The sequence below is a fragment of the Lontra canadensis genome, unplaced genomic scaffold, assembly GCF_010015895.1.
Source record: "Lontra canadensis isolate GAN:19392208 unplaced genomic scaffold, GSC_riverotter_1.0 scaffold2, whole genome shotgun sequence".
NCBI lineage: Eukaryota > Metazoa > Chordata > Mammalia > Carnivora > Mustelidae > Lontra > Lontra canadensis.
In genome coordinates, this window is record NW_022630996.1 from 43,169,349 (window position 1) to 43,195,127 (window position 25,779).

Here is a 25,779-nt window from a genome sequence, read left to right on the forward strand (position 1 = left end):
AATGTGAACATTTAATATTATCAGCTTATTAGTTCTTACATTATTTTAGATTCCAAATGAAAGGCTAAGTGACTTTGGGTGATAACATTCTACTGAATCTACAGTCCGTTTAAGAGACTAATTAGGCAAGAACTTTAAAACAATGTCTGAAAGAGAGGAAGGGAACTTCTAATTGCCTCATGGCTGGAGTCCATATACAGTTGAATGCATTAACTCACAAAATCCTAACCACAGTTCTTTGAGATAGGTGATGGTAGTTTCATTTTAGAGACAAGAAACCAGAGAGGTTAAGTAGCTTCTCCCAGGGCACACAGCTAGGTAGAGACCTAGAGGGGATTTCAGTCCACAGCTGGTGAGTCAGAACTGTTTTCTCAGTAGGATCCACTGCTATATATTGAGGAATGTGCCAGGCCACAAAATATGACCGAGTGAGGCTCCAGGAGTGAAGATATGCTGGGGATGGTGTGAGAATGGATGGAATAACTATCTCAGGCATAAACACCATTTCGCATAAAAGAAACATATATGGGGGGCCACCTGGGTGATTCAATGGGTTAAGCTTCTGCCTTCGGCTCAGGTCATGATCTCAGGGTTCTGGGATCGAGCCCCGCATCGGGCTCTCTGCTCGGCAGGGAGCCTGCTTCCCCCTCTCTCTCTGCCTGCCTCTCTACCTATTTGTGATCTCTCTCTCTGTCAAATAAATAAATAAATAAAAATTAAAAAAAGAAAAGAAACATATGATAGAAGAGGCTCGAAATTCAGTGGGGAAGAGATGGATTATTCAATCAACTTGGTTGGCACAGCTGAAAAACAATTTGGAAAGCAGTTTAAATCTTTCCGCTGCACACTAAAATGAATTGCTAGTGAATTAGAGTTAAATATAAAAACTGAAATTGAAAGATTGATTTAAATATTTATCAAATGGCTAGAGCGAAGAGGACTTCCTAAACTCGGAAACAATAGAAAAATTACAAAAGAAATGTTGACTCGATCTGATGGGACTTTTTAGGGAAAAAGTGGTGTGTGTGAAAATATAAGGAGACAAATAATACACAAGGAAAAATATTTTCAGTGAAAATGACAGACTCAGATAATGCGAATTAGGTAATAATGTCTTTAATATGTAAGTAATAGGTAATCACAAGCAACTGAAGACCTCAACAAATGAATGAAAAAAGGGACACAATTTACCAGAAACCCAGATTTTTTTTTTAAAGATTTTATTTATTTATTTGACAGAGAGAGATCACAAGTAGACAGAGAGGCAGGCAGAAAGAGAGAGAGAGAGAGGGAAGCAGGCTCCCTGCCGAGCAGAGAGCCCGATACGGGACTCGATCCCAGGACCCTGAGATCATGACCTGAGCCGAAGGCAGCGGCTTAACCCACTGAGCCACCCAGGCGCCCAAAACCCAGATTTTTTTTAAAAAAACTTTGGACTTTGTAGTACTTAAAATTTCACAAGAAAGTGCAAAGAAATGCAGAGTTCCCAAGTACCCTGACCTATTCTCCCCCAATGTTAACATCTCTACAGCGAGATTTTTTAAAAGAAAAAACTGTTGACCTAATTCTTAACAAAGAAATGCAAATTAGAACAATTAGATAACAAGAATTTTTCTAAATTATATTATTACGTTATGCCCTTAGAGATTTTAGAGAAAACAGAGGTTCTCTTATTTGTTAATGTAATTAGGTAATATATATATATTATTATAAAAGTTTTTAATAATTCTGCTTCTGGGAACTGATTTATTTTTTTTTAAAGATTTTATTTATTTGACAGACAGATCACAAGTAGGCAGAGAGGCAGGCAGAGAGAAGAGGAAGCAGGCTTCCTGCTGAGCAGAGAGCCCAATTGTGGGGGGGGGGCTTTATCCCAGGACCCTGGGATCATGACCTGAGCCGAGGGCAGAGGCTTTAACCCACTGAGCCACCCAGGTGCCCCCCTGGGAACTGATTCTAAAAAATAATGATAATGTCTCATTATTTACAAAAGACATTTGCAAACATGTTCACCATCTTTACAAATTTGAAAACACTCTTAATTTCCAATACATAAAAGGGTCAGTCTGTAACACCCATTTATAATAAAGTATTATCTATCAACTAAAGTTAATGTCTCAAAAAACTAACAACCTGGGGAAAAGTTTATAATGTTAAATGAATATAGCAGATTATATAAAGACTATATATACTGTGATCCCAGTATTTCAAACTTAAATCTATATATCCATATATAACATATACACATATGCATACACACACACAAATATTTTAATATTAAAAAATATACCAACAGGCTAATAGGGGCCACATCTGGTTGATGAAGCTTTAAATAATACGTATTTTATTTACATTTTTCTGTACTTTCTATTTTGAAGACGAACTACTTTTATCCTCAGGATAAATGTCTATTTTTTAAAAAATGATTGTGGTACAGTGTTTGGAGAAAGTTTTTAATATATACATATATATATAATATATGTTTTATATATATGCACACACACGTACATATACACAATTATTTTAAAACAAAGCAAGACCACATGTATAAAAAGGATGGGAGAGAAATGTATTAAAATGCTTATAGTGGTTTTAGTGTGATAGGATTATGAGTGTTCCTCTCCTTCCCTTTTCTCTGTTTATCTTTTTTTCAATGTAAAAAATAGATAAACAACCATTCAGGCCTTCTAAACTTGTGGGGAGATTGTTGAACTGAACTGTCCAAATTGATATTTACAAGCATGGTCCTGTGTCTATAGTGTAGTGTGCTGGGGCATGGGGCTGCTGTAGTCCCACTGAGTTTTCAGTGGGTTTTAACAGGAAGTGTCTAGAGGGCTGGAATGCCAGAAGGGGCTAGGGCAAGGTGTATTATTTTCCCTGTTGATCAGCCCATCCTGATCCACCAGTCTAGAAGGAGGATGATAGAGAGTAATGAATTAATGAATAGAACAAGTAAATAAATCATTAGAGTCTTATATGGCAGTGGCACATCAAGACAGGAAGACTCTGTTGTTTCGGTGAGCACTGAAGGAGCTCAGTTATTCCCTATGGCGTCTCCTCTTTTGAGGAGATGTGACTTTCCCTTGAAGGTAATAGCTGTGGTACTTGTTTGTTGATCCTAAAGTGATCTCTGTCAGGGCAGAGAAGAAGCTTGCTTTTCACAGGCCGTATAGATAGTAAAATAGGTAAGACCTTTGAATGACTAGGTATCCTATTTAGAAAGAATCCATGAGGAGGGGATAGCCATTTAAATGTGTTCCTGAAGCAAACATTCCACACAGGGACCACTTTGAAAATCTGCCATGGCCACCTGTTATCGCATCCCCATCTTGGATATAATTTGTTTTTGAAACTGAAGAGCATAGCCTGAACTCATGAAAAAACTTCTGGAAAAGACATGATCCACTTTTACTTTTGTTTCCCAGATTATTTCTGGGACTCATTTATCAGACACACAATGATGCAGAAGCAGTTCCTTTATCTGCCCCATGAGAAACGTAAGCTGGAGGGAAGTTCAGGGCAAAAGTCTTCTCCTCGGATTTGAAGGAATCGAGTCATCTTGTCCTGAGTCTGTTCTCATTCCTCAAGGTCCAATCAGGTGTAACTTCTTCTGTGAAGCCCTCCCTAAGCCAAAGCCTGAAACAGAATCTATCAATCTCGACTTCCTCTTCTCTTCTGTAGTACTTTCTGTTCCACAGTCTTGGTTTCCTGTGTTGGGGGCGTTCTCTGTGCCGCTCATTCAGGCCGGAAACCTTGTCTTATTCATCCTTCTATCTCCCCAAAGCCAGCATAGAGCAGTTGTTCAATTTGTTGAGTTGTATTGAATTTGCAGTTGCAAACTGACTAGAAAACGCATTCCCAAACAAAGTATTTCGGTCCTTCCCAGAGGGAAGGTTTAGACCCAGCAAAGTCGGGAAGGGAGGGCCATGCAAGATGAGAAAATCATGATATGCCGAGGTGTTGTTTGTAGGGAGGCTTACAAAGGGGATTGGGAGTTTCCTTCCCTCTCAGAGTCATTGTGTTAGAGAGAGACTGACAAAGAGTATCTCATTCATCCCTGAATAATGAATGATCTGCCACCAGGGGCACTTCTGGAGCAAAACACTGTATTTATCAAGGGATGCTGCAAAAGCAGCATGTTGGCCTCTGGGAGAGCGTGGTGGCAGAAGAAAGCATGTTGCCCGGAATCAGTCATGCAAGGACATACGCTGAGTACAATTCTGAAGAAATTTTAGGATGAAAAGAAACATCCTGCAGTGGTAGAGAATAAGAGGATATGATTCAGAGAGTGTCGGAATTTTCCCCCTCTTAAATGGAATGAAGACTGACCTGGACAGTCTGCTTTGGCTTTGAGATTTGTTGCATGTACCTAAACAATGATAGTGCCTATGAAGTGAGGGGCCCATATGGGGGAGAACTTTGTTTCTCATTTTGTTTTGTGTGAGGCTTGCTTCTTCTCAACCTGGGAGCTGACCTCTGCTTTGAGCTGCTTGTTTGCATGCACCTGTGACCTTGTGTCTTGTGCAATGAAATCAGTTGTTTATTTTGCTTCTCTTGAGACTGTTTCTAATTATATGCAATTTTGTGTTTGTGTTTCAAATAGGAAAACTCCAGAGATGACAGCCGAGCTCTGGTCCATCAGCTTTCCAACGAGAGTAGACTCTCCATCACTGACTCCCTTTCCGAGTTTTTTGATGCACAGGAAGTTCTGTTATCTCCCAGCTCTTCAGAAAATGAGGTTTGAGCCCTGTTTTTAGTTAGGGGCCTCAAAATCTCTTTTGTTGCTTTACTTGTTCAGTAAATACCCATCTTTAGAAATACTTAACTCGATGGCCTCTTTCTACCATTACATTCTGAGAATCTTCCTGTAACTCCTACCTTAAAAAACACAAAAAGATACAAGACCTTAGGGAAGAGGTTGGAAAAGTAGAAGGTCTTGGGTACTACCTCATTTCTGTTACTTGATTTGTTCTACCTCTTTTCAATTACTTGTTAATCATTTTAACTATTAGCTATTTGATAATGTAATTTATTTCTACCGCAGGGCCTGAAATTAGCATCTTGGGTTTTTTTTAATCAGTGAATTTATCAATATTAATTTATAACATGCCATTATTATATTATGATAATTCTTGTAATATGGCTATTATAATAATTCATTTATAATGTATAATAATAGTGTCTTAAATTGATGCATAAAAATCTTACTTTCCTGAACAAGCAAGTATCGTAGTTGGCATTACTTTGTGAAAATGCAAATTGATAATTTTACCCCTTTAATATAGAAGTACTAATCTTATTTAATTTTCATAGAAGATTCTTTTCTTTCACAAATGGTTAAAAGACAATTTAGAACTCATTCCGTGCAAACACATGTGTAAATGCAGTGTGGATTAATAAGAATTTCTGTAATATTATAGTCTCAAGTTAACTTATGCTTTCTTTGGGATAACTGGTCAAGAAGGTATTTTAATAACATTTTAATAACAGGTGTTTATCATGAGCACCTTCTAGGCAGACTGGTGTATGGGTCTCTGAAAACAACCCAAAATTATTTCTGGAGGTTTATAATGTGGGCTTCAAGATGTTTGATGATTTGGAGTAAAGGTGTGATGATAATCTGGTTTGTTTCTTACTCTAATGTATGTTTCTTTTCCCATAGATTTCTGAAGATGACTCCTATGTCAGTGACATAAGTGATAACCTTTCCTTAGACAATCTCAGTAATGACCTAGATAATGAGAGACAGACCTTGGGTAAGATGTAAATTATTTGATATCTGAAAGCTTGGGTCTTCACAGAATACTAACAAGCATATATAGAGTATCTACTGCAGGCACTGAACTGTAACACATTCTGTATAAGAAAAGATATGCTCCCTTCCCTTGAGGTTTATGTAATCTAGGCGGGAGACAGCACTCGTGTGTGAAAACTGTATTCATTCAGGTTAATTTGTCTGCTCATAAAAATGTCTATTTTATAAAGTGAATGTATACCAATGATCATATAAATATCAAAAATTAGTCCAACAGATACCCCTGATATGGTTACATGTTCTCTCAGCAGACATATTAATATATAGCTTTTTGCCTTTAGGTACCTAGTGGTTTTCATGATTTCATGATTTAGGAATTCTATTATTCTATTATTTATTCTATTATTTATTTTTAAGATTTTATTTATTTATTTGAGAGAGAGAGCAAGCTTGAGCAGGGTGAAAGGCAGAAGGAAAAGCAGACTACCCACTGAGCAGGAAGCCCATGGGGCTTGATCCTGGGACTCCAGGATCATGACCTAAGCTGAAGGTAGGCGCTTAACTGGCCGAGCCACCCAGGCTCCCCTCTAAGTGGTAATTTAGCCTCAGATTCTTCAAGGTAACAAATTTAAAAGTAACCAAAAAAAAAAAAAAAGTAAAAGTAACTGCTACCTCCTAGAGGGGATGATGGGGCTGTCCTGAGATATTCCTTTATTCCTACTTGATCCCAAGAGCAAAGTGATGCCCAAGAAATGTTCCTTTGTACCATGGGATACCCGGAGTGTCTCCCCAAACAGTCCCAATGTAGGAGCTGAAGAAGCAGACTGACGTCTGTTTAAGAAGGTGTCAGCCCTCTGGACAGTTCTCTGCATGGATCCTGTACCATCAGATGTTTGTAGTCCTCGTACTCAGTACGTGTTGGGATCTTGAGGTTTGTCTGTATCACACATGGGGCACCACCTCTTTTCATATCTATCCAGAGGAGAGGGACCATGTCAGTGCTTTTTCTGTGTTGGTGCTTCCCAGGTTAGTAAGTATGTGTGAATTACAATGATGATGAGTTGCCCTCTGAAGGCCAAAGAGCCTACTCTCTGGGGATCATGAAAAAGGCAGGTAATTTTACCATTTTCTAGCAGAACATTCTTTTAGCATCAGACCTGCTAGAAGTTTGATGCTCATTACACTCTATCTTGCTTGAAATGTTCCTGGAGAGATGAACCCTTTGGTGGACAAGTCTGAGAACCAGTGGTTCAAAGGAGAAAGCCAATAATAAGGGAGCTATTTGTTTTTCTAGAAAAACAAGGAGGTGAATTGAAAGAGAGATGAAGAAAAATCACATTCCCTTGACACACAGCTCACACACTAAAATGGCACTCTCACCATGCATGAGGATGACAGACAAACGCTGAAGCCCTCATTCTCTCTGAGGCCTTGGGGAGGGGCCAAGGGGAGTGCAAGGCTAGAAGGTTCAGAGGTTGTAGTTGGAAATGGAAGACTTGTCCCAGAATGTAGGACCACAGCTGTGCTGAGCTGACATCAGCCAGGAAAAGCATTGAAGCTAGGGCTGGTTCACTCCATCCTGTTCCACAGCCATTTTGCTGGAATGCTGACCAACACATTGCCTTGGCTTGAACAAACACTGGGCCAAAACCAGCTTTCTTCTTCAGCAGTATTTAGAAGTAAAAATAGGTGTCTTCCAGTTTGACTGTCTCCACTGAAGGTTAGACTTCTAAACCTCAGTACTCTACTGAAAAGACTGGATGTAGAAATAAAATGTGCATCTTATGACACACTTTTGCCTACAAAATGAAATAGGTATTGAATCCAGTTCTTGATAAATTAAGACAGGAGAATTTTTCTGAGCCCATAGGAAAGGCTAGATATTTAGAGTTCTTCCTGTTGATTTATTCCTTCCCAAATCAGGAGGTAAATATTAGGATCCCCTGTCACTATGATGGGTGTTGTGGGAGGTTCCGGGTTTAGGAATATGGATTCATGACCAAATTCTCTTGGTTAACCTCAGCTCTCCCATTCACTGGTACTGTGTTCTAGGGCAAATTACTTAAGAGATGATATATGTAAAGTATACATAAAAATATGTAAGGTAATATATGTAAAATGCTTGAAGACCTGCTGCTCCAGAGTAAAAACTAGATAGATACTAGTTATTTGTTGATAATAGTCGTCATGTAGTGTTGTTTCAAAATCTAGGTTAGTGTAATCAGAGAAAATATTTTGAGATGACGTGGAAAACTGTTCTTAAAAATTACTTTTATTTGCAGCTATTTACTTGAGTAAATCAGATTTTTGCTTATGTCAAGCAATTAAATTCAACAATTAATTGGATGCTTAGGTTACTGTGAGACTGCAAAGTATGATCCCAGTTTCATACTTTTCTGTTTATCAAAGCAGCCTCTTTATTCAGAGCTATTGGCTTTACAATGAGTAAATGTTAAATATTTCTTTTTAATAGATAAATATATGCAGATAAAATGCCCCTTTCTCATATGTTGCTGATATTTTGTTTGAGAATAAGCTCAGTTGGGATGGGAAAAGAATGTCAGAGCCTGAGCCAATGCAAGTGTCACAAAGGAAAAGACTCGTAGATGCAAATGTTTGTTTCATCAATGAACCACATCGACTAAATTTAAAGATAAATGCCAAACAGTGATTTGATTGTAAAACAACTATAAAAAGAAAGAAATATTTCCTGGTTAGAAATAGAAAAGCAGACAATTCAGGAAAGAAGTATTTACGAAAGCATTCCAAATCACCCTAGGAATTTTTTTAATGAAGGTTGAAACAAGGAAATAACACTGTCCAAATTTCAAAAATTTGCCAAAAATTGAAAACAAATGATGATAATCCTGGAAAGGTCTCAAGAGATGGACACCCATGTGCTGCTGGTAAATAGGAAATTGATGCAGCGTTTTTGAGGAGCCATCTGATCCTATGAATCAAATGTCTAAAAATGTTCATAGTCTTTGACATAGTAATTGCATGTCTACATATCCGAAGCAAATACTCAGAAATATAATCAAATCTTAAGAATATAAATAGTCACTAGTGGATTTTTTTTTTTTTTTTTTGCCTCATAGCAAAACATTGAAACAAATCTATAAGCTCAATAATAGAGGAATGATTTAGTAGATTTAAGGCATATTCATAGCATGGAATTTCTTTTACAGTCATTATAAATGATATTTTAGAAAAATATTAAATAACATAGAAAAATAATTAAGGGAATATGCAGAACATAAAACTAGATGTGCTATATGAGCTCTGTGGTTGGAGAAAATACTACGTGAAAATATTCCAAAATATAAACAGCTACTATTTGTAGGTAGTAAGATTAATGGAAGACTTTTATTTTCAGTACCATTTTTTTCTGTAATAAACAATTGTTGTTATCAGAATTTGAAGAGATATTTAAAGGCTTTAGAGTTTTTAATCGGGGATACCTGGGTGGCTCCGTTGGTTAAGCGATTGCCTTTGGCTCAGGTCATGATCCCAGGGTCCTGGTATGGAGACAGCATTGGCTCCCTGCTTCTCCTTCTTCCACTCCCCTGGCTTGTGCTGTCTATCTCTCTCTCTCTCTCTTTTTTTCAAATAAATAAATGAAATCATAAAATCTTAAAAAAAAAAAAAGATTGTCTTTAACAAAGCAGAGTTTGTAGTGCTTTCTAAAAATTAGAAGAGTCGGGGTGCCTGGGTGGCTCAGTGGGTTAAAACCGCTGCCTTCTGCTCAGGTCATGATCCCAGGGTCCTGGGATCGAGCCCCTCATCCCGCTTGCTGCTCATCAGGGAGCTTGCTTCCCTTCCTCTCTCTCTGCCTGCTTCTCTGCCTACTTGTGATCTCTATTTGTCAAATAAATAAATAAAATCTTTGAAAAATAAAAATTAAAAAAAAAAAGGAAGAGTTTAGGAACATCTGGGTCGTTCAGTTGGTTAGGCATCTGACTCTTGATTTCTGCTCAGATGTTGATCTCTGGGTCAGGAATTCAAGCCCCCTGTCAGGCTCCACTCTGGGAATGGAGACTTCTTTAAAAAAAAAAAAAAAGGTAAAAAAAAAAAATAGTAAAAATAAATAAATAAATAAAAACACAACCTGAAGAGTTTAAAAGTATAGATAGTAACTGCTACGAGCATAGAAATCCAGTTTCCAGTTTTACCCTAAGTATATTTAAGCTTTGTGGCACTGGCTTCTGAGTAAGGGACTTGAAGACCTCCCTGTGAATAAAGTCCGTGGGTTTTAGCGCACGTCATTTTCGGTGCTTAGTCGAGCTCTGCGGCATTCATTTTCTGGCTTTCAGTCCTAGATAACTGAGATTAACAGTAGAATCGAGTACTTGCTGGGTCAGGTTTTTATTTCTGTGGTTTTTTAAGTAATATAATAAAAAGTCCTCTAGAAACCATGGGGCTGAATTCCCTTTCAGGGCCTGTGCTCGAAAGCAGCGGCGAAGCCAAGTCCAAGCGAAGAACTTGCTTGCCGGCACCGTGCCCCAGCGCCAGTGCCGTCAGCCTGTGGAACATCCTGCGGAATAACATTGGGAAGGACCTGTCCAAAGTGGCCATGCCCGTGGAGCTGAACGAGCCCCTGAACACGCTGCAGCGGCTGTGCGAGGAGCTCGAGTACAGCGAGCTCCTGGACAAGGCCGCCCAGATCCCCAACGCCTTGGAAAGGATGGTGAGGAGTTAACCTTCCCGCTGGGTGGTCCTGTCGTCCCCCGCAGCCCCCCAGCCTGGCCGCCCCCAGGCCCTTCCTACGGCCAAGCAGAGCTAAGCCAGGCTGAGCCAGAGCTCTGGGCGCGCCTCTGCTCATCGTCTGGATTCTTCTGCGGATGGGTTCCTGTCTCACCAGCCTACAGTTCCCCTGTGCCTAGCGGTTTGCAGTCATGTGTCAGGAGTTGGCATTTGGTGGGGAGCTTCTCTGTGACGGTGCCTCTGGGTAGTTCAGCTCTGAGGTGTCACGCTTCCTTTTTCTCCAGAACCTTCCAAGGGATTGTCCCGATATGCCTGACTGGAAACCATATTTTGAAGGCTGTCTGCATGTTTATTTTTTACTATCCTGGGTGGACAGAATTTAATTTCTCAAGCTGTTTTTCCTGTCCAGGGTATATTTCCCTTGAGAATGCTTTGTTTATTCTTGGAATGGTCCCACAATCAACTAGATTTTTGAAAATAACATTCATAGTGGAGGCTTTTACATAAGAAAGATGATTGTTCCAACCCTACTCTGATGCTATAGAGTAAGTTAAAAAAAAAGGAAAGGGAAAAAAAAGGCTCATCTTAGAAAAATTCGCCTTCTGTTCTTTACTCAGTATTACTTCTGATCAAGTGATGGGCTGGTCAGTGAACGGTTCCCCAGGTGTTTCTCATCTTTCCTCTGTCTTGTGGGGTGGAGAGAATGGACCCTGGTGGTCGGGTGACAGCCAAATCAGCCCTCTCTGTGACTAGCTGACTGTTCTTTGACACTGAGTGTCCCTTCCTCTCTTGGCTCCCTCATATGTTACCTGCTTTCACGGTAAGGTCATTGTTGGTATGGGTGGCTGGACCTCAGTGTCTTCCCCCGAATGCAATCTCTGTGCTGGGCATTTGCTTGTGGGCTAAATTGGAGTTGGCATACCTCCCTGGGCTTCGTGGACCTGACCCTAAGTCGTTCTCTCGCTGATGGAGGACATCATTCTTTTCTAAATTCTGAGTGTTTCCTAGTTTTGACCCTTCCTGAAACTTCTTTACATTAGTGATTTGAAGATGAAGAGAGCTATGGACAAGAGATGCATCCCACTGTTCCACGGTCTCCAGGGACTTCTCCGTCAAAGAGAATTTCTTGATAACTAATGATAATAAGACTAAGAAAAAAGCTGCTCTGTGTTTTTTATCTTCTTTGTTATTCTTTCCTAGAGAATTTCTGCTGAACAAAGGGAGGCAGATGGCTTCTAAAGCAAGTGTGGAAAGTCAACATTTGTGGACAGCTCTTTTCTTAAAAGACTGACTTTAAAGATGAAACTATTCTTCATGGTGTTTCATTCTTATAGAAATTTAGAGACTCTTAGAGTGTCAGCTGATTGATTGGTGGACTTGACCTTGAGAAGGACTTTGAGGGAAGGCTTTGCGTTCCACTACAATGCACCTGGAAGGGAAAGGACAGGAAGGCATTGCACAAGAACCATAGCTGTGGGTTGTTCACTGCTCTGCAGGTCTGCTCATGCCCCTGCATGGGATCCCTCTCAGGTCACCGGCCTAGGAGGGGGATGCTTCCGTGTGCCTGCTCCCTCACTCCCTTCTCCCCCCAGCATTAGGAATGACACCAGATTCTGTTACATTTTAAATTGTGCCAGGCTTTATTCAACATTCCATATAGACAGTGTGAGCTTCCTGTTTAACAGGTAACCAATATGTAGGGAAGCAAAGAGAGGCACAGATCCCCAGATTTCCAGAACAAAGACAGAATTGAGTAAACTGAATTGATTTTTATAAGCCTCCAGATGCTCTACAGTATTCTGTAGTGTGAGTGGAAAAGTGGGTCCTATATGCAAAAGGCTTAAGAAAAGTAATGTGACTAGTGAACATTTATGAAAGGCGCTCAGCTTTCTCCCCCAGTATAAGAAACCTCCTGGAATGTGCTGGGAAGGGGAGGCCTTGAGATTGTTACTCACTGGTAGAAAGGGGAAGTTGCTATCACTACCTAGGTTCAATGTTCTGTACTCGCCCCTCCCCAAAAAAGACTAGAAAAATAATGTGTCTTTTTGGTGGCCTGAAAGGAGAACTGATAAAAATGCTGAGAGCGTCACAGAGAGTGCTTATTTCATGTTTATCTATAGCCTGTCCTTCCTTTGCCTTTTGATTTTTCATTTTTCCTCCCAGAAAAGCCAGATTCTTTCAAAGGCACTGTGTCCTGTCCCGTGGTTTGTTACAGAAAACTCAGGAAATTGCTATCACAGATTTTTTTTTCTTTTTTATTTTTTTTAAGATTTTATTTATTTATTTGACAGATGGAGATCACAGAGAGGCAGAGAGAGAGGAGGAAGCAGGCTCCCCGCTGAGCTGAGAGCCTGATGTGGGGCTTGATCCCAGGACCCTGGGATCATGACCTGAGCCAAAGGCAGAGGCTTTAACCCACTGAGCCACCCAGGCGCCCCACAGATTTTCTTTTGTCGGAATTAGTTTGTAGGTTTCCACAGTATCTAGTTAGGAATGGTTGCTTTTCCTGAATTCTGAGGGGAGTTTGGCTCCTTTAATGTTTTTTTCTCTCTCCTTCCTGAGAATTAGGATTATTATCAGGTTAGAGCTACTGGACTTGGCTGAACAGCTCATGAACAGGGGAGCTCACTTGATAAATATCATCCTCTTGAAAGCCTCTACCAACTGACATTAGGACAGATGGGCCATTTGCAAATGTTTGCTTTGTTTGTCTCTGGGCCAAAATGAACTTTATTTAAACCTGCCACTTTAAACCAAAGTTGGTTTGGTTGTCTCTAAACCAGAGATAAATTGTTGGCTTTCCAAAATAAACCATCAAGGGAGAAATTTGTTTTGTTTATGTCTTTGTTTGTTTAAAAAAATGTTTGTTTGTTAAAGAAATAATAAAGTTCTTTCCTCCCTCTCCTCAGGTGTACGTGGCCGCCTTTGCTGTCTCGGCATATGCGTCTAGCTACTTCCGAGCTGGGAGCAAGCCCTTTAATCCTGTTCTCGGAGAAACGTATGAGTGTATCCGTGAGGACAAAGGCTTCCAGTTCTTTTCAGAGCAGGTGGCTATCTACCCTTTTTGTTTGTTGTGTACCCCTTTATATCGGCTTGCACTGAAGGAGTCACTCACGCCTTCTATTACATGTGCTTTTGAAATATTTATTGTCTGCCATTCACGGGCTTTAAAGCAACCGAGATAATTACAGTGCATTTACACATAAAGGGAAAGAACCATTTCCCTTCCACTGAAACCTGACCACCCCCGTGAGCAGGAAGGCACTTGCGAGGCAGCGCCCGCCTTTGACAGCAGGCATCCACAGTGCCCTCTGTCAGAGGTAAAGCCATAGGGAGACAGATTTTCAAAGGGTGAAGCATTTGCCCAAACTGATCTAAAGATTTAAAGTGTACACCCTTACTCATTGACCTTGTCCTTCTGGGGTATGAACGTCACTATGGAAATGGGTAGCACCAAAGAAAGACATCGTTCTTGATTTTATTTAAGAGGAATCATTCATTCATGTATTTATTCATTCAATCAATCAATAACTATTTCTTGAGCGTGTAAAACCTACCCAGCATTGTTCTAGGTGCAGGGAGACGGCAGTGGGATGGGGGCTGGGGGCTGGCAATGCCTGTTTTCATCTGTTGGGTGGACATACTTTATATTGATATAGCCTGCATTCCTTGAAGTTCGTTGAGACTTTCCCACATAAGCATTAGAAGATAACAATATTCGAGAAGAAAGAGCAGGGTCTCTGGGGTCAGCCTAGGTTCAAATCTCAACTCTGACTCTCACCAGGTTTGTAACACTGGGCAAGTCGCTTAACCTCTCTATGCCTCAGTTTCCTCTTTAAAGCTGAAATAATGACAGTGGTTACAGACCTCAGATGGCTTTGTGATGATTAATTGAGATACTCTCGACCACGGGCTCGGCATGGTGTCGTATGTGGAGGATGAAGTGTGATAGGAGTGTTTGTGGTCGTGATTGATACATGACACCATGGTTTGGAATAGTGGGATACTGGAACATCCTGAGTATCTGTTGGTAAGGAATTGTTTAGCTGAAATAGGATGTCTTAATACTGAAAATAAAAAAGACTCCTCTCACCTCTAGTTAAGACAACAATCCAACATGTCCACCCTCCGCATATCCCTAAATGTCAGCCTGGGAGCATTAAACACATTTGCTTCTGTACATTTCTCTCCTCCCAGTTCTTGGAAAACTGAGGGAAAATGGGTGGGACACTAGCATGTTATTTTCCTTCCTGTTATCTTGCTCTGACCCCTTTGTCAATGGATTTTCATCCTGCAGGTAGAAGTGGAAAGGCCTGTAGCTGAGGGACTTAGGAGGCTGGTGCTGGTCTTCATTGTCAAGGACAAGCAGTGTTCTCCAAGATTCAAAGGCAAAGGAATATACCACAATCCCAAAGTACATTTTTAGTAGGTTTCCAGTTAGAAGCTAAAACAAATTAAATATGGATATCGAGGAAGTGAGAGTTAAATCAGTAGTTAAAAGGAAAAGATAATTCGATTCAAATTCAACTGGGTTATTTAAATACCAAAGCTAAAATGGAATGGGAATAAATGAAAATGTGATTTGGTTACCATGGCATTATATGCACTCATGTGAGGAAATAACGGCCCGAAATAGCCCAGACTACAGCAGACAGTCAGGACAGGATGAATGGTGTAAGGAAAGAGTAGTAACGTGGGCTTCACGTGAAGCTGAGCTTCCATTCCATGAGCCCCCGGCGGGGGGACCTGCTTGTGCACCTCCAATGGTGGCACGGAGCGAGAAAACAGAGCTCCTGGACGTGTGTGTACAAAAACAGAAAGAGCATTACATAACTCAGTCTGTGGTTCCGTGAAATGGATCCCCAGGAAATAAGCAAGAAAGAGATCTGATCATTGTTAGCAGTATAGGGTGTGCAGGTGTAATGGAGACCTGCTTTCATACCCTAACCCCAGCACTTCTGTGTGTGGCCTTGGATAAGCTACTTAAACTTTCTGAGCCTCAACAGCGTCTTTCTCTCTAAAACAGGAATGATAATGCTGAACCCCTAGGCTGCCGTGTGCCTCGGGCGAAGGGCTACACTGAGGTATAAAATACTCCCACTGAAGACAGTGAACATTCTGCACTTGGCTGTTGCTCTTCTTGAGGGCAACTTTTTGAAAATGCTTTTTACTGCGCCATGTTAAGAATAGTAAATAAGGTGTATAATTCAAGGAGTTTGAAGCAGGCAGACTGTCCCTGGCGAGTCTCTAACAGAAAGTCAGCCATGTGGGCTCACCAGTCCCCATCTTGCTGGAGCCCCATCATCTGCCTGGAATTTAAGCCTCAGGGCCTCAGAGAGCTGGTTCTTTGAGGACACCCAGGAACGGAAGAGTCTCTCAAGGACAGAGTCGCCTTAGCTAAGCCTTTAAGAAACTGATCTATAAACTAGAATGCCATTCTGTGCATTTGCTGTAAAGAGTAGGCCTGACCTGGGGACCCGCAGGTTTTGGTCACAAGACCAGGCATCCCTCTCCCCATACACAGATGACTTGGGAACCAGAATTTCATCACCAGGTGAGCGTAGAATGAGAAGGAGAGGCGGCTGTTGAATTCGAGGTGCTCAGCTGCCCACGGCCCCAGGAGTGGTAGGGGTTTGGGGCAGGGCCCCCGGGAGACACATCAGCTCAGCCTCCTGTGCTCCCTCTCCCAGCCTCATTTATGCCACCCGCTGACTCACTGAGCACAAAGACCGTCTATGTCTAATTTCTTAGACTTAGACACACTGACAGAGCATGCTGGGCTGCTTGGTGGGTTGCATGTTGGTACCTGCCAGCGCGGCTCTTCCTGCTCCTGGCCCGGGAGATGTTCTGCCTTGTGGGAGACAGCACGCGGCTCCCAGCAACGCATTACATATGGGCGCTACACGTCGGCTTTCAGAGCTCGGGGCCTGCTTTGCCTTCTGGTAACTCTCTACAGCGAGTCGCATGTACTGAATGACTAGTAAGCTGGGTAGGACTCCCAAACTAGTACTTTTGGGTGGGATTTTACTCTAACAAGGATGCTGACGGAACTCACTTACCCCAGCGAAAGGAAACTAGGGTAACTCGGCTCTTCTGTGGAGTTTTCGAGATTTGAAATGCTACATCTATCCTTCACTCCAAGCCTTTGAACGGTGTTGTTCTGTGGTTTGGGTGGGGATGTGGTTGTTCGAAGTGGTCAGTGGCTGAAGACACTGAAATAATTGCTTCTTCACAGAGTTTGGCCTCATACCAGCTTGCTCCTCTGTGTCGTCTCTCACCCCAAAGACCCCAAAATGCCCCATCAAAATGACTCATGCGGTCAGAAACCAGAGGAAGCGCTTGGCTGCTCAAAATTTTCTTCACAACAATGAACAGTTAGGTTCAGAGTCCTTTGTGCTTTTCACACTCGCACAGACTCTTACTTGATTTTCAAAATACCCGCTGTGTGGCAGGTGAGGTGAGGATGAGTCAGAGGCAGGGAAACTGAGGCCTGGAGCGTTCGCCTCTCCCAGTGCCCACTGTTGCCCTGCAGTGGCCTCCCTCCCTCACCAGTCTTGGGATCTCTCGTAGGTGTAGTTACTGTGCTCCGAGCTGCCGGGGTCATTGGCTTCTGGTGAGAAAAAAGCGCTCCGTGTGCTGATCAGACTCTGGGACTTGGCCTGCCCTTGTCACTTAGACCAAACGAAGGTAGGACTTTGTGCCCAGCTCCCATTGTGCTCTGGGGCATGACCTTTGTGAATAAGCAACATTTGGGAGTAAATCATAAACATTCCTGTCCTGCGTTCCACCCTCCGGCTGTACCACCTTCTCTGGGGAGGACTTTGATGTGCCGAGAACTGTGTGATTCAGCCTTAGCCGTCTAAATAAGCTCCGAAAAGGGGGAATTCAGACAGGACTTCCTTTTTCTCCTCAGGGATCAGTGTCCTACTGACAGGTTCTTCCTGACTTGGTTCACCTGCCGCCTGGCAGACAGCTAAGCAGCTGGCTTGGAGCGTCATCAGAGACGGGGTTCAAATGAGACTGGTTCAGAAAACTGATTTCAGTTAGCGTTGCTTCTGTTTGTAGACCTTTGGGAAAGGTCTGGTATCTAAAGGCTGTGCAGTTAAGCTATTACCTAAAAGATCATTCCTGATGATCTGGAACTTCAGTTCTCGGATGACTGTTGGGGCCATTCTAACCATTTACTCCCCCTAGGTCCCCTCCCCCAGCCACCTGCTGTTTAGAGTTTAGGACTGAAAAGTTAAATGGAGTTATTGGCAGTCACTAACCCATAAAAGACTCAAATGAAGTCTTTTTTTTCCCTTTGCTCCCTGGCCTCGGCCCTCCTTGCTTTTCTGTTACTCATCACGAGAACTATGAACATACATTCTTGGACGGACTTATAAATACCATGCTTATCACTTCTCTCCCTACGTGTTCACTCACAATAAAATAGCTCTTTTATCTATTAACAGGCAGAGTTTGTCACTACTGATTAAAGTGGCATCTTATTTAAAGAGGTTTTCAGAAGGGAAATTCAGGCTGTTCAAAGAGAACTAACGATGGATCAAATCCAAGGCTGCTAAACCAGTGTTCTCCACTTCTGGGTCAAGTTATCATTTAATGTGTGTTTTGTTTCTGCTTTTGAAAAGAAGCCATAGGCTTGTCAAACAAAGTGATGAATCCTGAACGTGCAGGAAGAGAAAATAATTGGCAACTGCCTTCTCCCCCCCAAAATCAGGCCAGCAACTTTGGCATCATCCTTAATAGCGTTTTCTTAGAATCCATATCCTATTGATCAGCAAATCCTGGGGTCTTCCTTCAGAAGCCTTCCTTCCACAGCCAGCAATTTTCACTGGCTCCCCCACTGGTGTTGGCCTCCAAGCCCAAACCAAGGTAATCAATGACTAGGATCATTGCAGTAGACTCATTAGCAGGTCTCTTGTTTCCATAGCCAGTTTCTCACCCAAAAGCCAGAGTGATTGCTTCAACACAGGAGCAACACCTGCTCAACACCCTCCAATGATTTCCCCTGTCACTTGGAATAAAATCCAAAGTCCTTGCCATGGCCCCACAAAGCCTTCTCCCCTCCCCACGGAGATACTAGCCCCAGAGAGGATACCTCTCCCACCTCTGCTCATTCAGTGTCAGCCGCACTGGCCTTCTGCCTCTCTTAAAACATACAGAGCGTTGGCTAGCCCTCAGCAGTGCTCGTGTCCTCTCCCTCTGATGCGCTTCTCCCGGTTTTCCATGCGGTGCACTTCCTTATTTCTCCTAGCCCCAGAGGATTTCATGGTAGAGTGTCTTGCCCCTACTGCCCTGTCTGGAATAGCACTCCCACTTACCATCCTCCCATCCTCATGCCTTGCATTCTTCTCCTTAACACCTGTTACTACCGACAAATTTCTTTATCTATGTTATCTATTTCTTTATTTCCTTATCTATCTTGCCCACTTCTGCTCCAGAATGTTTTCTATCCCCAGGGATTAGGACAGCTCTGGACACATCAGAGGCAGTCAGTAAACGATGAACACTCCTGCGCCTGCATGATTTCTCACCTGGCATTCGTCCTCTCTCCTACAAGCTGTCCTTCGAGGTTGGAGGCGAGCCAGGGACTAGGTAGACTCTATAGTTAGGTCTTCAGGCAGCTGCAGAAGTGATGTATTTAAGGGAGACTCTTCTAAATCTGAAAAAGATATACTCACAAATACACAAATATTAAAATATACTCTTTCCCCATCTGCTTCTCGCCATACCACTCGCCTCTTATATAAAGTACCTTTAAAACAAATAAAAAATGTCAGGTCAGGGTAAGAAAGTCTTGAGAGATACAAATAAATGACAGGAATTCTCAAATAGTAGGGAAACTCACTGACTTTGGGCTTGTAGAAAGAAAGTTACATAAAAATACCTGAACAGTAAGGACCATATGTACTAAATTCCTGAATGTTTGGGGATCTTTACCAGTTAGAGATTGCTCTGATTTGGGATGGAGAGGAAGAAGCAGAGAGGGATGCTAGAAACCCGTCTAAACTGGATTTACCCTGTAAGCTGACAGACATTGTCTCCTTCAGGGCTGGGTCAGTTCAGACTCAAAATCAAATAACTTTCTGAGTTACATCTGGGTTAAGATGTAACGAGAATAGAAACTCAACCAAATCCAACACTAAGGTTATATTGTGCTCATCATTCTCTGTTCCAGTAGATTTTAGAAAGATTGCCGTCAACAAAAATTAAGTCATGAGCCTTGAATTACCCCCTTTCAATGGGCCTTCGAGTTCATCAAAGTCTTAGTATAATCTTTTCCCAATTGGCTGACACATCCGCTGGTGCTGGGATTTGAAGAGACACTGAGAATTAGATTTAGAGCGTTTTGAAGTCAGAGAGACCCTCAGACCTCATTTTACAATGACATAAATGAGACTCAGAGAAATTGGAAGTTCAGACTCAGAAGATTCTTTGTCTAAATATCCATGCAATGGGATCTTAACTGTGTGTGGAGGCTTTGGGGAGGACCAGAGCCCAGCTTTGAAAGCGGCCATAGAGACACAGCCGGGACATAAAGGAAAACACTGGATTTGAAATCAGAGGACCTTGATTTAAAGCCACCCCCAATTAACCATGTAGCATTGGAGAGGTTCTTTGTTTCCTAATGTATAAAATAAGACTAATGAAGACATGAGGTCAAGGTCACCATGATGACTAAATGGAAATACTACTCCTGCAAATGGCTAAATTTTAGTCCCTGCCCACTTCATACCAGCACAAGATCCTATAATTTCATGTGTCATCTTTTTGTTTGCAAAACCAGTGGTATGAGCCTTATTTTATAGATGAGGTAACTCAGGCCCAAAGACTTAAAAACTTGCTCAAGGCCCTTCAGCCATTAGATGACATTGCCGAGTTAAGACCTGCATCTCTGGGGCTCCAGAAGCCCCCCCCCCCCCATTCCCTGATGCTAGTGTGGCACACGGCACATGCTCCAGAAATGTTTCATGAATAAATACCTGTGGTGAGAAAATATATCCATGAAAAAATCAGACCTCATTTCAATTTTCCTGGGAAGCTTTGTAAACTTCTTAAAAGCAATGTGCACCAAATAAATCACTCCCAAAGGCCCTTTTAAGCCAGAAAAAACATAAGCAAAATCATTGATATTTGACCATTGAGATTTATTAATTCAGAAAACCGATTTTGGGGGCGCCTGGGTGGCTCAGTGGGTTAAAGCCTCTGCCTTCGGCTCGGGTCATGGTCCCAGGGTCCTGGGATCGAGCCCCGCATCGGGCTCTCTGCTCAGCAGGGAGCCTGCTTCACTTCCTCTCTCTGCCTGCCTCTCTGCCTACTTGTGGTCTCTGTCTGTCAAATAAATAAAATAAAATCTTTAAAAAAAAAAAAAAAGAAAACCGATTTTGAACCCACATAAAGGTCTTCTGCTAAGCACTGATTCATGTGTCTGATACAATAGTTCTAAAAGGTCAAAGTTGCATTTTCATGGGTGTGTATAGATTTTATGGTATGATAGCGCTTCTTTTATAGTTCATGTGGATAGTATATTTATCCCAGTTTTACGGGATTTAAAATTATTACAGAAGAGATTTATAGTTTGTATATGCTGTACTTTGCTTTGATGTTTGATGTTTGTAGCCAGATTTGGCCACACCTATGAAATGCCACAGTCTTAATCAAGACTGCAAACCTGACATTTTTTACCACATTGTTTATGTGGGAATGACTATGATCTACTTTTAATTATCTACTTTAAAATATGCCTACATTCTCGGGGAAGGGGAACGTTCCATAGCTCCTCACCTGCTGTACTGGGGAGTAGGTGGGGGGAACGGAGGAAGAAATAGGGTGCAGGTTGTCTTCCCTGATTTAGTTTTATATGATCCCAAGGTGTAGTAGTTAACTCCACTATTTTCATTGTGAGCTGTTGTGGGAGGAAGGGGGAACAGGAATGCCTCATTTTGTGACATTAAATATCTCCAAGGAGTTCAATGACAAAAAGACAATGAAGGCCAGAAGAAGACTTAGGCTTCTAAACCCTGCTAAAAGTGAATCTTGCCCTAAAAAATCCCATAGGGGGTACCTGGGTGGCTCAATCGTTAAGCACCTGCCTTTGGCTCAGGTCATGATCCTGGGGTCCTGGGTTCAAACCCCACATTGGGGCTCAGGCCTGTTGCTCCCTCACCTTCTGCCTGCCGTTCTGCCTACTCGCGCTTTCTCTCAATCTCTCTGTTGGAGGGAAAAAAAAGTTTAAAAAAAAAAAAAAGAAAATCCCATAGGTACAGAGAGGGGCTACATTCTTAAGAGGCCTGTGGGAATGAAAACCATCCAAGGGGTAGCAAATTTGCATCTCCTACCTCGTATCAGATCTGGCATTTATGTTCCTTGAGACCTGAAAGATACGTGGACTCTTGAGATCTTTGTCTCTACTTTTCTTCGGGTCAAGTTGGTAAAGTTGAAATTCCGTCAGTTACGTGTGCATGCAGAACGAGTCTGTACTAGCCTATCCTATCCCAGAGTTCTCCGCCAAAGGAACAGGCCCATACAAGTGGTTTTCAGACCCTGTTCCTCATTACAGCTGAGGGTCCAGGGCAAGGCGAGTGACTGGAGATGGGTCACCTCCCCACTGAAAACCACTGATGTAAACCTAAAGTGCTGAGGTTTACGTCTGTTTCTTTCCTGTCGGAGTGTTTGGGAAACACTGCTGAATTTTTCTGATGTTGGTCTCTTGGGTAATAGACAGGCGTTAATTAGGCTAGATGCTCTAAATGTAAGATACTTGCTAAGAACTAGCTAAGTCAGACAAACTTTGAAACACTGCTGACAGCATTTGTCTGATTTCACTGGTCCTGAACTGTAATTGTAATATGTACACCGCTCACTTGCCTCGAGTTACTAAGGAAATGAGGAAACCCAGCTCTGGAGCTGGGTTTTCTCTTTAACTTCTTCATTAGTGAACAGCACAGAAGTAATGACCCCAGTGACAAAACCCAGAGAAATGTGCAACAGTCTCCATTGTGGGGAATTCTCTTTCCTGGAACAAAATTACATATTTACTCAAGATTTTTTTTTATCTTGACAGAAAATGAATTAGATGTTTTCCTTAGCAGTTGACTAACATTTCTTCAATAATTGCTTGGCTCTTTTATATAGAAACATTACTCTTGGGGTGTCTGGGTGGCTCAGTTGGTTAGGCGACTGCCTTCAGCTCAACTCATGATCCTGGAGTCTGAGGATCAAGTCCCACATCGGGCTCCCTGCTGAGCAGGGAGTCTGCTTCTCTTTTGGCCTCCCTCCCACACCGTGCTCTCTCTCTCTCTCTCACACATTCTTTCTCTCTCAAATAAATAAATAAAATTTTAAAAAATAAACATTATTCTTTTAAAAATTTTCTTGAACCAGTCTTTTTTTTTTTTTTTTTTTACGATTTTATTTATTTATTTGAGAGAGACCCTGCTTTTGTTCTTACATCTTTCAAAACGTGTCTCTATCCCCAACATTTACCTCTTGGCTGTTTTTCCTGTACTTTGGGAGGCTTCCATGCACCTGATTTCTTCTCAGTCCTCGGCAAGATGAGCAAATTGGGGCTGGCTGTATGAGGAGCGCCCTCTTGAGGACCAACTTGTTGAAGGAAAACTGAAGTTTTCATTCACTTAGACACTGTACATTGTGTCACCTCTCAGGGCAAGGGCAAAGGAACGGATTTCATGAGACACAAAAGTGAACTAATTTTTTGTTTTCTGCCCTTTGTTTCCATCAGGTCAGCCACCATCCACCTATCTCTGCATGTCACGCTGAGTCTGGAAATTTTGTTTTCTGGCAAGGTAATGTGCTCATATATTTGGCCTGCATCGCTTTTTGTAATGTTCTAGAGCTATTTTATTCAAGAACTACTGGAATAAAATAGCTATATTTTATATAGCTATGTTTTATATATTTTATATATAAGAACTACAGGTGCTTATGAAGATCACAGGTAGGCCCTGGACTTGGGTCTTGTTTTATGGATCTACACCACTTGGCATTCTTGCCTGTCATCCCTGAACAATTTCCAACACCTGTCTACTTCATAATTAAGGATTCAGGAAGATAATCTAGTTGTTCCCTTAAAAAAAAAAAAAATTCTCCATCTGTGTCTGGGCCACCACCACTTATTCCTGTAACTTTTTCTCTAATTCCCCAGCCATTTGAAATGTCTTGTGTATTCAAGAGACACTAAATATTTATAGGTATTTATCAGAGTTTAGACAACAGGGTTCTTCTTGCTTTTGAAAAGTTTTGATTTTATTTCTAAACAGTACATTTTAGATTGCTGATTTTTTTTAGTTTGGCAGTTATCTCCGTTTGTATTTTGGATTTGGGAGGAGGGTGAATTGTTCTGAAGAATAAGTAAGACTGCAAATATTTTCTGAATGGATTAATTAATTTTGTCAACATATATTTATTCGAAGGGCAAGGAAAATTTGAGCATCCTGGTTTTTCAAACAATGAGCACACACATCAAACTTGAAAGCATTTTTCTCTGTCAACAGTGATGACACTTGATTTACTCCTTTGCCATTAAAAAAAGCTCCTTTCCCCACCCCAGTTCCCAGCCAACCAGTTTCTTTCTCTGGAGACAATACTACCAGTTTAGGGTACAAGTACTGTAGTACTTTTTCTGAATCTTCTAAACTATTAAAGTTTAGAAGTGAAGCTTGCTTAGAAACACCTCTAACTTTCACTGAAACCCTCTGGGAATAATTCTTATAATATCTCTAACCTTCTAATTGCTAAATGTCTTTGACCCTGTAAGCCCTTTATTATTATTTTTAAGTTACGGATAATATGGATTTTCTCCAGTTAGTTTCTGTGTGCTCCTTACCTTACATGACAGTTTTCTCCTTAGCCCTCTTCTTTTCTTCCTCATCAGCCTTTTCCTGGGCAATCTCACCTATTCGCATAGACTCACAACTCCCAAATCTTGCTTTTTAAACCAATCTGACATTTCTCTATCTTTTAACCAGGTTGTTTAGGGCATTTACATTTATTATCATTATTGATGTAGATGGATTTAAATGTGGCCTCTTAGTATTTGTCGTCTGTTGTTATCTGTTCTTTGCTCCCTGTTTTTTTCTGCCTTCTTTTGAACTGAGTACTTTCTATGATTCCATCATATTTCCTTTGTAGACTTCTTAGCTATACCTTTTTGTTTCATTTTTTTAGTTATTACTTTAGGCTTTATATTATATATGTTTAATATATCATAAGTCTATCTTCCAGTAATAATATGCCACTTACATATAAGAAACTTACACATATACTTCCATTTCCCCTCTCTTAACCTTTGTAACTATTACAGAAGTAATGTTTATTTATGTATGTTATAAACCCCACAATATATCATTACTGTTTTTGCTTTAAACAACAATTATTGGGTGCCTGGGTGGCTCAGTGGGTTAAGCCTCTGCCTTGGCCTCAGGTCATGATCTCAGGTCCTGGGGTCGAGCCCAGATTCCCCACCTCTCTCTGCCTGCCTCTCTGCCTACTTGTGATCTCTTTCTCTGTCAAATAAATAAAATCTTTTAAAAAAAGAAAAACAAAAACAACAATTATCTTTTTTGGGGGGTAACAACTTTATCAAGATGTAATTTGTATATTATATAATTCACCTAATTAAATGGTATATATAAATCAGTGATTTTTGATGTATTCACAAAATTTTCTGATTATCATGACAATCAATTTAAGAACATTTTTATCACTCCAGAGGTGCCTAGGTGGCTCAATCAGTTGATCATCTGGCTCTTGATTTTGGCTCATATCATGATGTCAGGGTCATCGGATTGAGCCCTATGTTGGGCTCTTATGTTCAGTGTGTGGTATGTTGAGATTCTCTCTCATCCTCTCCCTCTGCCCCTCCCCCTGTTTGAGCTCTATTAATAAATGAATGAATGAACAAATGAATGAATGAAATTCTAAAAAAAAAGAGAACATTTTTATCACTCAAAAAAAAAAAAAAGGGACGCCTGGGTGGCTCAGTGGGTTAAAGCCTCTGCCTTCGTCTCAGATCATGATCTCGGGGTCCTGGAATCGGGCCCCATGTCGGGCTCTCTGTTCCACGGGGAGCCTGCTTCCTCCTCTCTCTCTCTCTCTCTGCCTGCCTCTCTGCCTACTTGTGATCTCTGTCTGTCAAATAGATAAATAAAATCTTTGAAAAAAAAAAAAAAACACCCTTTAGCCAATACCTATTCCCACCACAAATTCCAATTTCCATCAGCCTCTTCCATCTTTAGGCAACCCCTTACCTACTTTCTATCTCTATAGATTTGCCTATTCTGGATATTTTATGTAAG

General features: G+C 41.3%; 1 protein-coding gene across 4 annotated transcripts in view; it reads left to right on the plus strand.

Moving 5' to 3' along the window:
- Positions 1–25,779, plus strand: part of OSBPL3 (oxysterol binding protein like 3) — a 168,483-nt gene that overhangs the window by 127,090 nt on the left and 15,614 nt on the right. For all 4 annotated transcript variants that reach the window (XM_032872996.1, XM_032872999.1, XM_032873003.1 and 1 more), the window contains 5 exons: positions 4,604–4,738; positions 5,663–5,756; positions 10,192–10,442; positions 13,369–13,506; positions 23,205–23,268. In XM_032872996.1, coding sequence (XP_032728887.1) covers positions 4,604–4,738; positions 5,663–5,756; positions 10,192–10,442; positions 13,369–13,506; positions 23,205–23,268 — 682 coding nt within the window. The remainder of the gene's footprint in view (positions 1–4,603; positions 4,739–5,662; positions 5,757–10,191; positions 10,443–13,368; positions 13,507–23,204; positions 23,269–25,779) is intronic.